General features: G+C 33.5%; 1 protein-coding gene across 1 annotated transcript in view; it reads right to left on the bottom strand.

The window, feature by feature from the left end:
• The window catches only part of LOC114330024 (guanylate cyclase 32E), a 965459-nt gene that overhangs the window by 80504 nt on the left and 865426 nt on the right, over positions 1-19529 (bottom strand). Inside the window, exons 12-13 of the mRNA XM_050647412.1 lie at positions 7830-8015; positions 4008-4184 (exon numbers count right to left, since the gene is read on the bottom strand). Coding sequence (XP_050503369.1) covers positions 4008-4184; positions 7830-8015 — 363 coding nt within the window. The remainder of the gene's footprint in view (positions 1-4007; positions 4185-7829; positions 8016-19529) is intronic.

Raw genomic sequence — 19529 nt, 5'->3', positions numbered from 1 at the left:
ACATAGCTCTGGAAAAGGCGGTCAGAGATGCCCGAATAGACAACAGAGGAAATATTTTTAATAAATCATCCCAAATTTTGGCATATGCCGATGACGTGGACCTAGTTGCCCGCACAACACGCAAACTAGAAGAAATGTATACCACCTTCTCAAATACCTCAAAAATATGGGCCGGACAGTAAACGAGGAGAAAACTAAGATGGTGGCATCAACACCCAACAATAGAGCCAGAAACATCGGTCACCAATTCTCTGTTGATAACTCTACCTTTGAAGTGGTGGACAAATTCACACACTTAGGCTCCCTGATCACCAAGGAAAACGTCATGACAGAAGAAATCAAGCGAAGGATAATCCTAGTGAACAAATGCTATTTTGGACTGAGTAGACATATGAGAAGCAGAAACTTAAGCCAAAAACAAAAATAACCATATACAAAACCCTTATACAACCAGTGTTGACATATATGGATCGGAGACATGGACCATCTCCAAGGCAGATGAAAACCTTCTGCTTATATTTGAACGAAGGATCCTGAGAGGCATATTCGGTGGCATCTGTGAAAATGGTATTTGGAGGAGGAGGTACAACTACGAGGTATACCACAGATATAAACATATATTTGGTGGAAAAGACGTAGTATCTCTTATAAGAATAGGACGACTAGGATATGCAGGACATCTAGCAAGATCACAGCATAACAACCCTCCTAGAAGAATCCTTATGTCACAACCTGTGGGAAGTAGAAATAGGGGTAGGCCAAAACTTAGATGGAAAGATGGTGTAGATGAGGAAGGGAGAAAAATAGGCGCAGCAAACTGGCAACGGTTGGCAATGGATAGGACTGACTGGCGTAATAGACTTGGGAAGGTCGAGGCTCTTTCATAGGGCTGTAGCACCATTGATGATGATGAAATAGCTCTCTTTATGTGTTGAATAAGAGCATCTTGTGTCGGAGGAAGATTGTCGATTGCTCTACATTTCTGGCTAAATAGGTGTTTTCGCGTATCATTCAATGACTTATGACTGCTAGTACGGTCATATAATAATACCACAAACTTTTCCAATGGTTTCAGCAGATCTTGTAAAGCCATTATATTATTAAACAGGTCATGAAACAATAAAACAGTGATATATTTTATTTTAACCCCACATTTATTACAATCTATCTATACAATCTAAACCTAAATGTTTATACAGTGATATATAAAAGTATTCCAATACTGCCATTTTGAATGTTCACCATTACCGGTATAGGAAAGATCCAAAATGTCCTCATATCCAAAATCAAAGCTCTACATTTATAGAATATGTGGTTAAAATTGTATACTTCTATCATTAACCTGGGAGCAGTCGCGCTCACTTCTGTCAGTAATCAGTCGCGCGTAGAGAAAAATCTAACACTATACGAGTTTAAAACAAATTTCTATTTTATAATAGTTTTCTTTACTTTTTATGTTAAAATATATTTATATTTCTAACAATTTTAAAGCTAACTGGTTCTCACAAAACCCATAAATTCCAAAAAAAATAAAAAGAAATAAAAGAAATGCCCACGCATTACTACGATCTTCCTCGAGGCACTTACAAGTGGAAAAGTTATGTTGCAAAAATTTTCATCAAGTTATCACGGAAAAGGATAAAATGTTACATTTTTTCTAACGACGCAATTGCTCCAGAATTAAATGCACAATAATTCTTAAATATTTGCACGAATCTGCCGCACATACAGTTCGTCTAATCTAATATACTCACCGCTGCACGTCATTATCTACGACAGAGATCTAAGTTGACATAGTTGCCAAAGTATAAAAAAATCCTGAATCCATTTTAAATCAAATAGATCACATAATTATTGCAAACGTGGATTATACAACCAAACAAATTAATATTGAATATAAATAAATAAAAAGTAAATAGTAAAAACAGTAAATATAATAAAACAAACACCTACACTAAAGAATAAAAACAAATATGAAGTGTCATCACCGCAACTGTCAAATAAATATTACCAATGTATGCCAAAATGTCACCTTTGTTCGCTCGCAGTTATAGTGAAATCCGAACAAGTGTGCTCTATAAAAACTCTTTATATTCCAATTATACAAATTAAATGAAGCAAGGTGGGGTATGTGTCTTTAAATAATGTACATTAATAGAAATATTCCAATATTATTTTTACGTGTATATAATAAAATATATCTAGTGGCTGTAATTCCAGTTCACTCGGCAAAATGATTCTAAAAAAGAACACACCTTCCGCCTAAATATTTCGTGTTGGTATCATGTGACGTCACGGGTCATGACGCTGATGACGTGCAACGGTAAGTATATTAGACGGATTATAGGTACATGTGAAGATAGGTTATGCATTTATTAAATGGTAATTATGGTAACTAAAAAGTTTAAAATATTCTACAAAAATAGTTTTACGCTCTTTTCAATTGCCGTATTACATTTTTGAAAAATTAATATACAGGGTGTAACAAAAATACAGGTCATAAATTTAATCACATATTCTGGGACCAAAAATAATTCGATTGAACCTAACTTACCTTAGTACAAATGTGCACATAAAAAAAGTTACAGCCCTTTTAAGTTACAAAATGAAAATCGATTTTTTCGAATGTATCGAAAACTATTGGGGATTTTTTATTGAAAATGGACATATGGCATTCTTATGGCAGTAGCATCTTAAGAAAAAATTATAGTGAAATTTAGACACTCCATAAAAATTGTATGGGGGTTTTGTTCCTTTAAACCCCCCAAACTTTTGTGTACGTTCCAATTAAATTATTATTGTAGTACCATTAATAGTTAAACACAATGTTTTTAAAACTTTTTTGCCTCTCAGTACTTTTTCGAAAAGTCAGTTTTTATCGAGATATTTCGAATATTTGTCAAATTCACCACATATTTGTATATGGTTAAGTACGATTATGGAGACTTGGTAATAATATGAACATCTACTTATGATTTACATTTTTAGGGATATTTTGAACCATATTAAAAAAGAAGTCACATCTCGATAAAAGGTGCCTTTTCAAAAAAATACAAAGAGGCAAAAAAGTTTTAAAAACACTGTGTTTAACTAATGGTAGCGCAGTAATATTTTAATTGGAACGTACACAAACATTTGGGGGGTTTAAGAAAACAAAACCTCCATAACATTTTTATGTAAACATATTGAAAAATAAGCCTCAACTCGATAAAAATTGCCTTATCGAAAAAATACTAAGAGTTAAAAAAGTTTTAATATTACTATTAAATTTAACTAATGGTACCCCAATAATAATTTAACTGAGACCTAAACAAAAGTTTGGGGGGGGGGGGGGTTAAGGGAACAAAATCCCCATAAAATGTGTATGGGGTGCACAAATTTTAACTATAATTTTTTTTAAGATGTTCTTGCCATAAAAATGCCACATGTCCATTTTCAATAAAAAATCTCCAATAGTTTTCGATATATTCGAAAAAATCGTTTTTCATTTTGTAACTTGAAAAAGCTGTAATTTTTTTATGTGCATATTTGTACTAAGGTAAGTTAGGTTCAGTCGAAATATTTTTGGTCCCAGAATATGCGATTTAATTTATGACCTGTTTTTGTTACACCCTGTATACAGGGTGAAAAAATTGAAAAAAAAACAACATATTTTTACATAAAAAACAAGGAAAAACACAACTTCTGGCAAACCGATCCTTCCGGTTCAAGAACTCAATCTTATACACCAAAAAAATAACCTATATACCAAATTTGGTTGAAATCGTAATTTTCGTTCAAATGTTATTGTGCTATTAGTCACACTATAGTCGCCATTTTGAATGCCCGCCATTTTTGTAAAAGGCAAAATCTGAGATGGCCTCTACCTAAATTTCAACCTTTATATGTTTAGTATATGTGGTCCAAATTATATGCTTCTATCATTAAATGCACAATTGTTTCACATATCGGCTGCACTACACAGAAAATATATTGCCGTAGAATAAAATTAACGTACTGCACCCTACCTTTAGTATATCTGCCACCAACGAAGAAACGAACATATTGTCCAAATTCAAATCTTTATTCTTTAAGACATCTTCCAAACTCCCTCTTGCTGAATATGCCGTTAAGATAGCTACGTTGCCATGGTCCACACATGCTCCAATAAACGGAATCAAATTTTCGTGTCTGGCTTCACGAATCTACAAACACAATCATTTGAGTCTATGGACCACAAAAAATAAATATAAGAAAAACATAAAAATTATTTTTTAACCAGTGTCACATAAACTGACAGATCATATTTTCTGTGGAATTTAGCGAAACTTCGAAAATTATCCACGCCTCGGGAGGAATTCAATTAAATCGAACAATTGGGGTAACTAATTAAATACTTTCAGCTTTACTTCCCTTATTAGTCTTGTAATTGTATTTTTGTTGAAAATATGAACTTTCTCGTTACAGTTATAAAAAAGAGAATTATTTACCGTAAAATAAAGCTATAATTGTAAATAAAAAGATGGGAAATAAAACAAAGGTAAAAAGTTTTATTTGTAATCTTATATAACTATTATTTGTGCCACAGTTTTCAATTAAAGTTACTCTGCAGAGAAAGTAACTTCAGCAACATAAAGACAAAAGGAGCCGCAGATTGCGGCTCAGACCATAAGCTGTTACGAGCCGAATTACTTGTCAAATTTGGTGATAAAATAGAAACAAATAGAAGAATCAAATATATATCCAGAGCCTAAAAATTACGGAAAAGCCAATAAGACCTAGTAATACACCAAAAACTACTAGCGATTCTATTATAATATGGGAACATACAAGGACGTGGATTATTGACGACATAAATACGACTCCCAAAGAAAATCTAAGTAAATAAAAACATTTGATGCCTGATGAGGCACTGAACCTAGTAGAATAATGGAAGAGCAATGCTTCAAATCCAACAGAAACTGAAAAAAAGTTGTGAAATTCTGTCCCATATTGACAGTGGAGATGAAAATCCAAGGGAAATGCATAACGAAAAAGAATCACATATTATTTTAAAATGCTAAATAGAAACCGCAATAAAAAAAATGTGGAAAATCGCAATGGGAAGCCGTAATGACGCGACGGCGGAAGCACTTAAAGAAATGGGAAACAAAAAAATTTAAATTATGTTGAAACTATCTAATGAAAGCACCTTTGAAATGTTGTTATATGGTAATGGTAATATATTCTTAGTCAGGATAACACACTGCACAAATATCGGAATATTAACAGAATTCCACAAAAACACTGGGCTTAGCACAAACATCAACCAAAATATATTGAGGTAGTTTGATAACATAGCGAGAGGAAAAGAAGGTATGGAGAAATCAGTGGTTGAAAGCATAGTCTTCTTCTTCTTCTTTTTCTGTAGATATGACTCTCAAAGCAAAGTAAATGATCAAAAAACCCGAGAGAGATTGGCACTCCGATAATCTAAGCAAATAAAGAGCACCACTGGTTACTCTCTGTCTGAGGCAGCACACCTCTCCCAGAAGAGAGAAGAATAGATAGCACTTCTACGTCGAATACCATAACGTCACCACATCCTTACGAACAAGGAAGGATACAGGAGGAGGCATGAAGTTGTCTTCAAAGAATCATGAGATATTAATGACGTCTCTTAGTACTTTGTTGTCGTTTGTGTTGATTGAATTACGTGAAAAATGAATGTTCTTGATCCTAATTAGTTAACAGTTACTGTCACGATTAACAAATAATGAGGTCACTTGAAAAAAAAACAACTGCTATAAAAATACTAGTTTAGGCGCCAGAGGGGTCACCGTGTCATATTCAATTCTGATGGACAAACTCAACGGTTTCTTATGGATTTTTGGCTGCTGATTACGAATTTCGAGGGGAGATTTCGATCCGAGTGGTCAAAAAATTGTTATAAACAATTTAATTGTTTATAAATTGTTTATAAGGCTCTGGCTCATAAACTAAAAGAGATGAAAAAAAATGTTTTAAATAAAATTTGTTTCTTAATAAAAAACCAAGAAAAAACCGTTTACTAAACTTAAATCTAACAATTAGAACTCAAGATATTGTAAAATTAATGCACAATGCAAATTGCAAATTGCAAAATAAGTATTTTTCGAAGCTTTATCGATCGTAACTCGGCTTCTGCGCATGCAAATGAGTCTTAGAAGGTGTCGCTTTAAAGCTTAATTAACAGGCTTCCAAACAAAGTTTTTTAAATTACTTGATCTTCATTTGTTTTAAAGTTATACCCATTTGAAGTTACAATTTTCTTAAAAATATTGTACATTCATTTGTTTATAAGGGTTTCAAGCAAATTTGAGCTATAAACATTTATACTTTAATGAAAAATAATGATAGAAAAACTCAAAAGGAACAATTTGAGGTTAGAAAATGTTCATAAGTTTATTTTTGGCCAAGATGTCGATATTTTAATGGCGCGCGCTATGAGGCGCAAGATCGGCTCACCGCGTAAAGGTTCACGCGCTAGCTTCTCGATGCAAATTATTATTTCTATGTATATATACGTTATCTTCATTTTACATTTTTGAAGATCCTAATAAAATTTTATCATATAATTCTTATAATTAAATCATCATACTGTACCTCGTATCACCTTTCATTCTATTTACTTTGTCTTGTATTTTTTGCACTAAATGAGAAAAAAAACATTAAAAACTAATATTTCAGAAGTATAACTAAAAAGTAAGCTGATATTATTTATTAGTACCATTTTTACAAACATTTTTGTCATGCATCTGCAAATCTGCATAGAGATATACAGGGAATATCAGCTTTTTTAAATCTGGATAACTTCTTAGCGAAATTTTAACAGTTACATGGTGGTACAAGTCTGTTCTTGTAGGCAGTAAAACTAAAACTTTTTGAGGCTTCAGAGTCTAATTATCTATATAATATCCATATAAAGTGGATCTAGTTCTTTTGCAATATCATCAAGGCCCGTCAATTGTGTGTATGCCGCCACATCATAAATGCTCGTTTTATATGCAATGATGATGCTGCAAAAGAACTAGATCCATTTTTATATGGATATCACATATTGGCTTATTTGCTTGCGTAGAAGCCGAGTTACGATCGATAAAGCGTCGAAGAATACATACTTACTTGACTGTGAGCCAATCTTGCGCCTCATAGCGCGCCATTAAAATATCGACATCTTAGCCAAAAATAAACTTACGAACATTTTCGTAAGCTCAAATTGTTCCTTTTGAGTTGTTTTATCATTATTGTTAATTAAAGTTAAATGTTTATAGCTCAAGTTTGCTTGAAACCTTTATAAACAAAATAATGTAAAATTTTTTTGAGAAAATTATAATTTCAAACGGGTATAACTTTAAAACAAATGAAAATCAAATAATTTAATAAACTTTGTTTGGAAGCCCCTTAATCAAGCTTTAAAAGGACACCTTATAAGGCTCATTTGCATGCGTAGAAGCCGAGTTACAATCGATAAAGCTTCGAAAAATACTTATTTTGCAATTTGCAATTTGCATTGTGCACTAATTTTACAATATCTTGAGTTCTGATTGTCGGATTTAAGTTTAGTAAACGGTTGTGTCTTCGTTTTTTATTAAGGAACAAATTTTATTTGAAATTTTTTTTCTATTTCTTTTAGTTTATGAGCCAGAGCATTATAAACAATTAAATTGTTTATAACAATTTTTTGACCACTCGGATCGAAATCCCCCCTCGAAATTCGTAATCAGCAGCCAAAAATCCATAAGAAACCGTTGAGTTTGTCCATCAGAATTGAAAATGACACGGTGACCTCTATTTGGCGCCTAGACTATACAGTAAAATATCAACTTTACCTGTTTAAGCTCCTTTCTTATAGATCGCGTTAAGTCAACCGATCTTTTGTGCAAATATTTAATAGCAACAATATTTCCTTTATATATCCCGATAGTAGTGTGAGCTCTTTTGGCAGGTTGATCGCTTACTTCCCCAATGCTACTGGAGGTAGGAGGCTGGAAGATGCTGTGTCTACATACTCGAATCTTAAAAAAAAAACAAAATTTATTTATAAAACTTTTAAAAATAATTTTGCATATGGTAAATGTGGTAAGTGGTAAAATTAGTCCAATTGCGGATACTTTGTTAAAGTTTTCTTTTTTTATATATTTGAGGGCGACAATCTTACAAACACGAAGCCACTGGCTTGATGGAAACACGAGGGCCTCTGGCCTATGGCCAAAATAACAACTCAGTATATTCTTGACAGTTCTTAGTGTGGGAGCTGGATTATGCAGTATTCACCTAGCAGTTATAGTCCAGAAAGGCACTGCGCATCCGCTAGGAAAATATTCCGATTCGGATTTTTTGCACAATCTTACTCAAAAAGGACCTCTTTTAACAAATTTATATGTTGCCAGGACCAAAAGTGGGTAAAAAATTTTTTTTTGATATCATTCCCAACAGAAAAGGTCTGTAGTGACATTTCTCTAAAGTTGATAGTTTTTGACATATAAGCGATTAAAAATTGGAAAATTGCGAAATCGGCCATTTTTAACCCTCAAAAACTATGTGAAAAACTGAAAATTTGAATGTTGCCAAGGTAGGTAGATATTCTTTAAACATCGATTGATGAAATCCCGAAGAGTTTTCTGCAATACAATATTGAAAACTCCTTTGTTTTTTAATTGCTAATCAAGCGTGCGCGACACTATTTTCCACCGACAGTATAGTGCAAATGAAAGGAATAAATTCGTTCTTTCGTAAACCAGCGACTTTAAGGAAACATCCCGAAACAGGTCGATTTTTATTTTTAAGTTATGATATTTTGGCATATATGGTATACCAGGTGAGAGGTTTACCTGATCCCAACAACCTTGTGCAATTTCCGAGCAAGGATGACATACATCCACAAGTGATATTTATAATCTTAAGACATCGACTTAATGTCGACTACTATATAGCATATAATGTAGTAATAATGTTATTTAGAGGTTTTTACACCTATTGAAGTGGTTAGTTTCAATTACTTGTACACTGGACGTAAGTAACCACATTTTCTTTTTTTAACTGTCAAAATTTCACCCTTTTGCATTTCAATCTAAGTGGTTCACTTATTTCCAGGTTTACACCGATGATGGTCAGTTTTACCGAAAACGTTTTGTACTCCCACTCCCTTGTGGATAAATTTTAAGAATTTTAATAAATTTATATACCTACATACAACAGAAGTGTTTACTTCATTCCAGGTTACAGATTATTTATTTATTTTTTCTCAACAAGTCATGTAGGCCCTGGGCGTGAAATACACAATTACATTTTTTTACTATACATACAATCTACAATATTTGTCTATTAAAAATACATTATATAAATAAATATATATACATATCTATCATTTTACAACAATTCATGGCACATTTTTGTGTTACAATTTCTCCTCACCATTCTCTTCTGTCTAGTACCTTGTTTCTCCAGTTATCTATTTTTAATTCACGTAACTATTCTTGGAAGCTGTCAAACCATCTTTTAAGAGGTCTTATCTTCATTTTTTCCCGACTACTTTCCTGTTCAATATCATCCTGGTCATTTTATGATTTTCCAATGTTTACGCATGTCCCAGCCATCTTATTCCATGCGCTTTTATTACTGCGGTGTTTTTTGGTTCCATGTAGAGCTCTTCCAACTCTTTGTTTGTCGTTCTTCTCCATCCTATTTGTGTATTTATGCCTCCGTAAATTGATCGGAGAATTTACCTCTCCGACCTTTCTCATCTTTCTTCATCTGCCTTTCTCAAAACCGATAATTCAGCTTCATATACAACCGTAGCTCTAATCACTGTCTTTTAAATTTTTTCTTTTGTTTTTCTTAGAACAGACTTAGACTTCATTAGGAATCTCACTATTCTGTATTTCTGGTTGCCTTTTGTAATTCTGGATTCCATTTTTGCTTTATTTTCACTATCACTCTGTCAAAACTGTATCCTGTATATTATGTAATCTTTCTCCCCTTGTATTTTTATGTACTTGTTTCTTTCTCCACTTGTATTTGTATAAGCATATAAATTGGCAACACGTTTTTAATTGGCGGCCATTTTGACTGCTGTTGATTTATTTTTAGTTTAGTTCGGCATTTCAGGATGAATAGGCTGACGGCTTAACAACGCTTCCAAATTGTGCAAATCTATTTTAAAAATCATGCTTTTATTCCAAATACGTATCGAGCACTACTTCCATTTTAATCATTATCATCATTCAACCCGGATCTATCCACTGCTGGATATAGGTCTCCCTCAGTCTTTTCCATGCATTTTGTTTTGTGCTATTTGCAGCCAATTTTTGTCGATCCGTTTTATGTCATCAGACCATCTGGTTGTCAGACGACCTCTACTTCGATGTGCTTCTTGTCTTGGTGTCCAGTGTATTATTCGCTGTGTCATTCTGTTATCCGACATTCTAGCTATGTGTCCAACCCAATTCCACTTTAGGGTCATAATTCTTTCTACGGCATCCGTCACTCCTGTTCTCCGTCTTATCTCTCTGTTCGTAATGCGATCCCTATGAGAAATGCCTAACATTGAGCGTTTCATGGCTCTTTGGGTAACACAAATTTTATTTCTTACTTTCTTGCTTATTGTTAAAGTTTTTGCACCATATCTGTAAGTACTGGCAACACACTCTGATCAAAGACTTTTCTTTTGAGACACATAGGCAGTTCTGACTTGAGGACATAGCTCAGCTTGCCGAATGCCATCCAAGTGCTATGCGGCGGCTTAGATCGCACGTTTGATTATCTCTTCCTATATATCTCATGCACTAAGTACTTATAAGAGGTTGTTTCTTCAATAGGCATGCCATTTACTGAAATGTTTTCGCTTAACACAAGATTTGTCATGATTTGCGTTTTTGTATGGTTGATTTTGAATCCAACTTGTAAGGAGGCTAGGTATAGTTTCTCCAGTTGCGATACTGCATCGTCGATGCTGTCAGCAAAAAGAATAATATCGTCAGCGAATCTTAAATGACTAAGTATTTCTCCGTTGATATTAATTCCTTTTTCACTCAGATTTGCGGTCTTAAACATATGCTCTAATAATGTTGTGCTCTAACAATTTTGGCGAAATTGTTTCTCCCTGTCGCGCTCCCCGTTTTATTTTAAATGCATTGGTCTTTTTATCTGCCAGTTTCACGCTTGCTGTCGCATTTTGATAGATGTATTTAATCATATTTATATAGCGATGATCTATACGACATTCTGTTAAGGCTTTTAACATTTTTTGATGACTAATGCTGTCAAAAGCTTTTTCGTAGTCAACAAACATCAGGACTAATGGCTTGTTATATTCAACACTCTTTTCTATTAAGTCCTAAATTACTTGTAAATGATCATTCATGCCATATCCTGCTCTAAAACCTGCTTGCTCTTTTGGCTGATAGAAATCCGACTTACTTCCGCAGAAAGCTAATGGGTCGGTAGTTTCTAAGATCGCTGATATCTCCCTTCTTATGGAGTAAAACGATTCCTGCGTTGTTCCACTGCGTCGATGTTATCGCTTCGCACAGACGTTTATTGAATAATTTAGCAAGTGCCAAGAGCTGGGCCGGGTACTGATAAATTCGACACCTGATATGAAAAACATTGTATCTCCACTTACAATGTTTTTCAACTATGGCTTAAATAGCATCTATAAACGATAACCTTCAATTTGGTCTAAGAACTTTTATCCTATCTTATGTAATTATAAAGTTATTTAACAAAATAACATCATTGTAAGTGCAAATTTTTGATCACTGGGTGGAAAAAACATTGTAACCAATGTTACAATATTAAATTTTTTTATTATTGATGAAAATTTTTTAATAAAACATTGTAACATGGGATACAATGTTTTTCTCGAAACATTTTTATTGAGTAAGTTTTTATAACTGCATTGTAAGTTGTGATACAAGAAAGCAAGGTAGTGGAATATTACGATGAACAACATTGTAAGTCAATATAGTCAGGAGGTAAATTCTATATTATTAACTGCTGAGCATAGTAAGCATGCCTCAAATCGTAAAAACTCACATAAAAATACTAGTTTAGAATTTCAAACAAAAATAATAACACCTATATCATTCACTGCTGAACTAACTTCTACTGATGAAACTCAGATATCAATGGTCACAGTGGATTGCACGCTCAAGATACATCGACAGTGGAAAATTCTACATGCACCGAAGATACAAGTTCACCATTAGATATGTCTGTTAAGAAAAAACAATACCTCAAGAAGAAAAATCTTGGAAGGAAGAGACAAAGGGATCCTAGTGTTTGGAAAATAAATGTCTTGAAGAAACTGGGGAACGCTGGCCAAGAATATACTGCAAAACTTCAAAATTATCGAAAATTAGTGAACTGGGACTGGGACCTGGATGTAACGATAAATGTATCAGAAAATGTTAATCGAAATTATCTGAAAATGATAGACTCAATTTATTTAATAATTTTTGGGCAATGGCTGATCATGATCAACAAAGCGAATATTTATGTAGATATGTTCTCAGACAAGAGATTAAAGTTGCAAAGCTAAAAGAGTCCAGAAGACACTGGACATATGAATATAATTTGCAGTTGGCAGAACACCGACTTCAAGTTTGTAAGAAAACATTTTTGGACACTTTTAACATAACAGATATGTGGTTAACTACAATATTCAAAAAAATTGATAGTCATGAAGGCGGAGGCCGTATACCTGGAGATATGCGTGGTCGCCACAAGAACAGAGCAAATGCTGTAGACGAAAATATTAAAAATTCGATTCGTGCGCATATTAACTCTGTTCCAGCAAAAGAATCACATTACATAAGGCAAAGAACAAGTAAGATGTATTTTGATGAGTCTTGAACTTTTCCCAAATTGTATTCACTATATAATGAATGGATGTTAGAGAATCACCCATGCGATAAACCAACCACCAAAAGTCAGTACAGAAACATATTCAATACTCAGTTTAATATCGGTTTTTTTGCACCAAAAAAAGATATGTGTCTTACTTGCAATATACATAACACTAAAGCAGAGAAAGACCAAATGGAAAAAAAATATGCTTTACATATTGCAAATAAATGTGTTACACGTGAAGCCAAAAATCGCGATAAAGAGGTTTCTAAGAAAACAGAAACGGTTGTAACTGCCTGCTTTGATTTGCAAAAAATATTAACTACGCTCCAATCAGAGGTATCATTGTTTTATAATTATAAAAGGAAGTTTAAAGTGTATAACTTTACTATCTTTGATCTTGGATCTGCGGAAGGCTATTGTTATGCATGGGATGAAACCACAGGTAAAAAGGGGCATAATGAAATAAGTAGTGCGCTATTTGATTTCATTTAGAGAAAAGTTGCTGGTGGAGCATTAGAGTTTAGAGTTTATTCAAATTGTTGTGGAGGACAAAATCGAAATCGAATAATATTTTTAATGTATATTTATGCAGCTAAGATCCTGAATATTAATATTACACACACGTTTTTTGAGGTGGGCCACTCTCAATCTGAGGGTAATTCAATGCACGCCCTCATTAAGCGAAGAAAAAAGAACCAAGTTGTTTATGTACCACAACAGTGGTATACACTGATAAGGTGTGCTAAAGTCACAGGAAAACCATACGATTTGAAAGAACTAAGTCAAAATGACATTTTGGACTTTAAATCAATGTTAAAGAAAATGCGGAATTGGGATTTAGATATACCTAGATAAACGTCAAGTTTTCTGGTCGAAAATACAATACGTAAAAATATATAAAGAACAACCACATATTATTAGTTTTCAGTACGATCTTAGTTCTGATCAATTATCGTTTATAAACTTAGAATGCAAACCAAAATCGAGCAAAAGGGCTACCAAATCCAGGAATAAAAATATACACGATTAATGGGAAGTACAAATTCCTTTAGCATATAATGGGTTACTTCTCATAACCACTTCAAAATAAAAAGATCTTGTTGCTTTGTGCTCTGGTAAAGTTACACCAGAGCAATATTGCAGTTTTTATTTAAATCTTCCCCACTCTCAACAAACGGAATATTCGGATGATGACTCTGAATAAAAGTTTGCAAGGGGTTAATTTTGTTTATTTTTAAATAGAATATAAACTGTTTTATAATTTGTAAATGTTCATTTTGTAATAAATAAATCTAAAAGATATTATTTTACCTACTTCTTGTTAGTATGTATGACGTAAATTATTAAATACTACTTGTCTGAGCAAAAAAATCACGTTTCAAATAAAACCAATAAAATAAATTAGTCATAATCTCTTTATTTGGATATTTACTGATTAGTTACAATTTATATCCACCTAACCAAAGAAACACACTGTGTTGAAATATCATTGTATGAACCACTTACAATGATTTTCACCTAAAATTCTGAAAAAATTTGCTATTGTAACTCGACCTAAATCAGGACCAGTAATGTTGACAACAATGTGATATGTAAAAGTGAAAAGCTGAGAAAAAGTTATAAAATATGGATTAAGAACATCACAAAAAATGTAAAAGCTGACCCAGTAAAAAAATAAAATGTTTTAGAAATTTCTTTAAATCGGTCTCCTGTAAACTAAGCAAAAGTTAGTTACAATGTTTTTCATATCAGGTGTCGAATTGTACTCTGGTACAGAGTACCGGGTACTTTTCATATTCGAGGAACGAATACAGAGTACCGAGTACATTGCTCAAAAAAGTACTCAGAGTACAATTACCCGAATTTTTCGGGTAATTATTTCGAGTACATTTGAATATAGAACCCGAAAAAAGGTAAGAAGGTAATAATATCTCTGCCTCTCTAAACATATTATTTATTTATGAGTGATGAAAACAAAATAACGTACAACTCCAACTTGAATAAAAAAAATAAGAATTTTAAAAATTGATCATTGATTAATACAATAAAATATGTCAGTAACGGCCACTAAAATTGAAGGAACTATTGGCTGATATAGAAAGGTGGCCGGTATTTCCAGTTTTTGTAGTCCACAAATATATAAAAAATAATTGGAACTTTGTTATATATAAAAAACAAATAAGCGAGTCTTCTACAGCTGACGCCACTTCTCGCATCCTAATTTCCAGCGTTTTCTGTCGAAGCAATCTTCAGTTTTTAGATTTCTGGCCGTCATTGCATCTTCGACATCTCTCCAGGATCGTCTTAGTCTACCTCGTTTTCTTCTTGTGGGTGGAGTCATTTTTCTATTTTTTGGCAATCTACTTTCAGGCATTCTCTAAAGGTGTCCATACCAGTTGAGTCTTTTCGCGTCGATTGTGTCTATTATATCTATATCGATTTCCATTAAATGGAAATTTCCTACCTTAAATATCTTCGTTTCTCACCCTATCAAGTCTAGTGAACCGGCAACGTCGTCTCCAATAGTTCATTTCCAAGGCCTTAATTTTTGATTTATTTCTTAGGTTTATTTTCCAGAGTTCGGCGCCGTACAACCGAATACTTTCTATTATTGTTTTATATATGCTTCTTATATTTTCTTTGTTATTTTATTATTCCATAATAGCCCGTGTAGCTGTCTGGTAGCTGATCTTGCTTGGCCAATCCTGGAATGCATTTCGTCGTTACTCCCTGCTTTTGAAGTTATTTGGACTCCTAAGTATTTATATGTTTCGGTTGGGTTTATAGTTTCCGTTTCAAATTGTAGGCTTTATGGTGTTTCTCCTACAACTAAGTATTCGGTTTTTTGTATATTAATTGTAAGGTCCCACTTAGTGTACTTCTCTTCCAGTTTTCTGAGCATACTCGTATATTCTATATCACTTTCGTCTTCAGCTAGAATAGCTTGGTCGTCAGCAAAGTGTATTGTGTACAATCTATCGTCATCGATTGGGATTGGAACTTTGTTTATTTTGTTAATACAAGCAAATATTATTTTATACATAAACGGAAACGTCGGAAACTACTAAAACTACTTTAATATCCTAATATAAAAAAACTATACTACGGAAAAAATATATTGATGTTAAGCTTTTTTAAAAAAATTTTCAACCCACTCTTATTTTTTTATATCCTTTGATAATTTGAGTTTTTACGCCATATTTTTCGGCTAACTTTTGTGAATTGTAATCATACATATAAATAGTGACAAACGTTTATCTTTTACAACACTTTTATGACATTTTATTATAGGATTTTAAGAACCTATTGTGACCACCGACCCGATGAAGGTTAGTCTCCTGTTTAGGTAGATACAATAGGTCCTAATAGATAGTACTGGGAATTTCCATTAACAAATAGACAAAATTATTTTGGCTAACATTCAAATTCAATTTCTATAAAATAGGCTTTAAAAATATGTGATTATTTGGCCGTACTATAAAGGTGGCCGTAAATAGCAGGTCATAAATAAGCGAATATACATATAACTGGTTTGCGGAATTTTGAAACAGGCCGTAAGGTCAGGTGGCCGGTAACACAAGTTTTACGGCAATCAGTATAACACCACTCACACTCACTGATTAATTTTAATGGCTTTTAAGATAAATAATTTTTCAAAGTTTAATTTTTTCAAATTTTCCTTCTGATCTTTCTTTAAAAACCCTGGGAAATTAGCTCATTCATGATGGCTTACGTTGGCCAATCGCCTTCTTCGGGTATATGTTGCAACAGAGAATCCTTCAAATAATTTGAAAAATTAACTATGTATGTGAGTCTGGTTGCCCCTAGTCTGGTTTTATATTAAACTGAAACCATTTTGTGTAAATGGATCAAAACATTTGTGGAGACTCATCAAATTTTCTTGTTATCTTTGTGAGGAACACCTCCAAATAATTGATCCAGTAATTCAATGGAATGGTTACTTCTCTCACCCAGAAAATGTGCTTCTCTCCATTTTATGTGACACCAGAAAACACGTAAGGGAGCTAGGTCTACGGCGACTTTTAAAAGCAAGATCGGATCTCATAAATGGTGTAAGGAAGTTTGTTGTCCCGAAGCTTAACTTTAATGGCAATTACTACATTGATATAATTAACTGGACGGAAGAAGAAATTACTGAACCTCCTATGACAAAACATATAACTGAGTATATAAGTGAAGCAAGAGACCCTATTTGTCAGGTGAATTCTGTGGATTTTCCGTGTTTTCCCTGTGATACACAGGCAGCGAAAAGAGTCATAAAGCTCGTGACTGAGTCATCCCATAGTGTCTGTGGTCTTGAAGCAAAAATAGCTTTGCAAAGATTGCTTCCTAAAATATTATGCCCAAGTTTGAGACCAAAAACAATTTTTTAAGTATCAAGATGAATATTGTAACTAAAGAAATCGTATAGCAATGTGTACATATAGCAATGATAGCAATGTTAACTATTATTAAAAACAATATTTGACTAAAAAATGTTAGCTACGGAACCAGGTTAAGTATATAAAATATTTGAAATATTCTGTATTTTTTGTTAAAAGCCTATCTTTTCAAAGCTCTTGCGGTACCTCAAGATGTAAACCTGGAACAAAAATATTTTGTAGTTTTATTGTAGACATGATAAGGCAACTTTCAAGTGCTACTAGAAAGTTCTTTAAAAAAAATTGTTTTTCCTATCGTTTCGTTCCAGCCTAATCTACAGAGACGTCGCCGTCGGTCGTACAGTGCGTATGTACATAAGGAGTTGTTGCTGCTGAGGAGCGTAGCTTAGAGGAAGACCGGAATCAGTCTACCCTCCATCGTGCACAGAAGTTGGGTATGTGTCAATCCGCTTTATGGAAGATTTTGCCGAAAGACCTTCATTTGCGTGCTTACAAAATCCAACTCGTGTGAGAATTAAAGCTACATGACCTACATACCAAGGCGTAGATTATGTGATTGGGCTCAAAACGAAATTGCCGTTGTTCCTGATTTTCGTAAACAAATTCTATTTAGCGATAAAGCTCACTTTTGGTTAAATGGCTACGTCGATAAACCAAACTGACGTATTTGGAGTGGATACAATCCTCAAGGGTATATTACTATTATATTCAGAAAAACTGACTGTTGGGTATGCTTTATGGGCTGGTGGAATAATTGGTCTGTACTTCTTCAAAAACGATGTAGGCCAGAACATTACAGTCAATGGTGATCACTATAGAGCCATGATTACTGACTTTTTCATTCTTCAATTGAACAACCATGATGTGCAGGATCCGTGGTTTTACCAAAATGGCGCAACATGTCACACAGCTCGTGCTACGATTGATTTATTGAAGGAAACATTTAGTAACCACATAGTTTCACCTTTGGGACCAGTGAATTGGCCTTTATGATCGTGCGATATAACACCACTAGACTATTTTCTGTGGGGATATGTGAAGTCGCTAGTCTACGCCGATAAACCTGAAACAATTTGAAGGGCAACATTCGCCGCGTTATTGATATACCGCGATATACGGCCACAAATGTTGGAAGAGGTCTTCAAAAAGTGGACCTCCTATTTAAGATTTTAAAGTTACCCTCACCCTACTTCCACGCGATGAAGTGGGGGGAGTGTTTAGTGTTATTCGATAGATTTTTGAAAGATATTAAACATGTGTTTTTTGGTTTTTCATTTGTACGTGTACTTCTTGAGGTATTAGACTGTTTATAACGACCGATTATAACGCCATCTATCCACAATTCGAAAAAAATGTCTCGATAAAAGTTACTTATTTTTACGTCACAAATCCAAATTATCAATAAAAATGGGGATTCCTATTTAAGATTTTAAGCCTCCAGGGGGTGAAGTGGGGGGCGTGGTTGGTATCATTCGATAGATTTTTGAAAAATATTGAACAAGTATTTTTCAGTTTTTCGATCGGATGTTCATTTCGCAAAATATTCGACCGTCTCGCTACCTTTGGGACATCCTGTATAATAATATATAATATATAAATATAAATAATACGACTGCTGATGCGCAGTAAAAGATCGCAGTAGACGGAACTCAATGCGTCGGGCAAGGTGAAAAACTATTGAAACTGTCCGGCAATGGGTCATAATCATATTATGATTTCCTATAATATTATTCTAAATAACATATATAAAGTAATATAATAAATTATGTAATATTTTACACACCTTTGCCACTTGTTACCTGCTCAAGTAACCACGATCCAAACTTCATACTCTCTGATCACTTTTACCTGTGTTAAAGACATGCGCAGAGAAACTTTCAGCTTTTATTAAATATTGAATGCCTGAGGGCCATGGGCTCTTGCTCTATTAAGTTCTGTCTCTATGCCAATTTTAATACACCATGCACAACTTTGAAATGTGCACAGTAAATTATATAAAAAAGAATTAAAAATAGTCGGTTTTAATAATAGTTTTTTCCACGGGAAAATTTGATTGAATAGCCATATTTTGCTAGAAATAACCTTACCACGACTATGTTATAATTTTTATGACTAACCCTGTATATACGTTCCTAAATTATAAATCTCGGTGTTAATCTTAGGAGTGAGTAAGTAGAGTTAACTAAAAATATTGCTAAGCTATTTGTATTTGTTATTTACAGCTACAGGTTTGGTTTACTAGTCAGGTCTTTTCTATTCCGATGTATAATCAAG

The sequence above is a fragment of the Diabrotica virgifera genome, chromosome 1 (assembly GCF_917563875.1).
Source record: "Diabrotica virgifera virgifera chromosome 1, PGI_DIABVI_V3a".
NCBI lineage: Eukaryota > Metazoa > Arthropoda > Insecta > Coleoptera > Chrysomelidae > Diabrotica > Diabrotica virgifera.
Note: the sequence above shows the minus strand (reverse complement) of the source record. Positions and strands in the feature narration are given on the sequence as shown.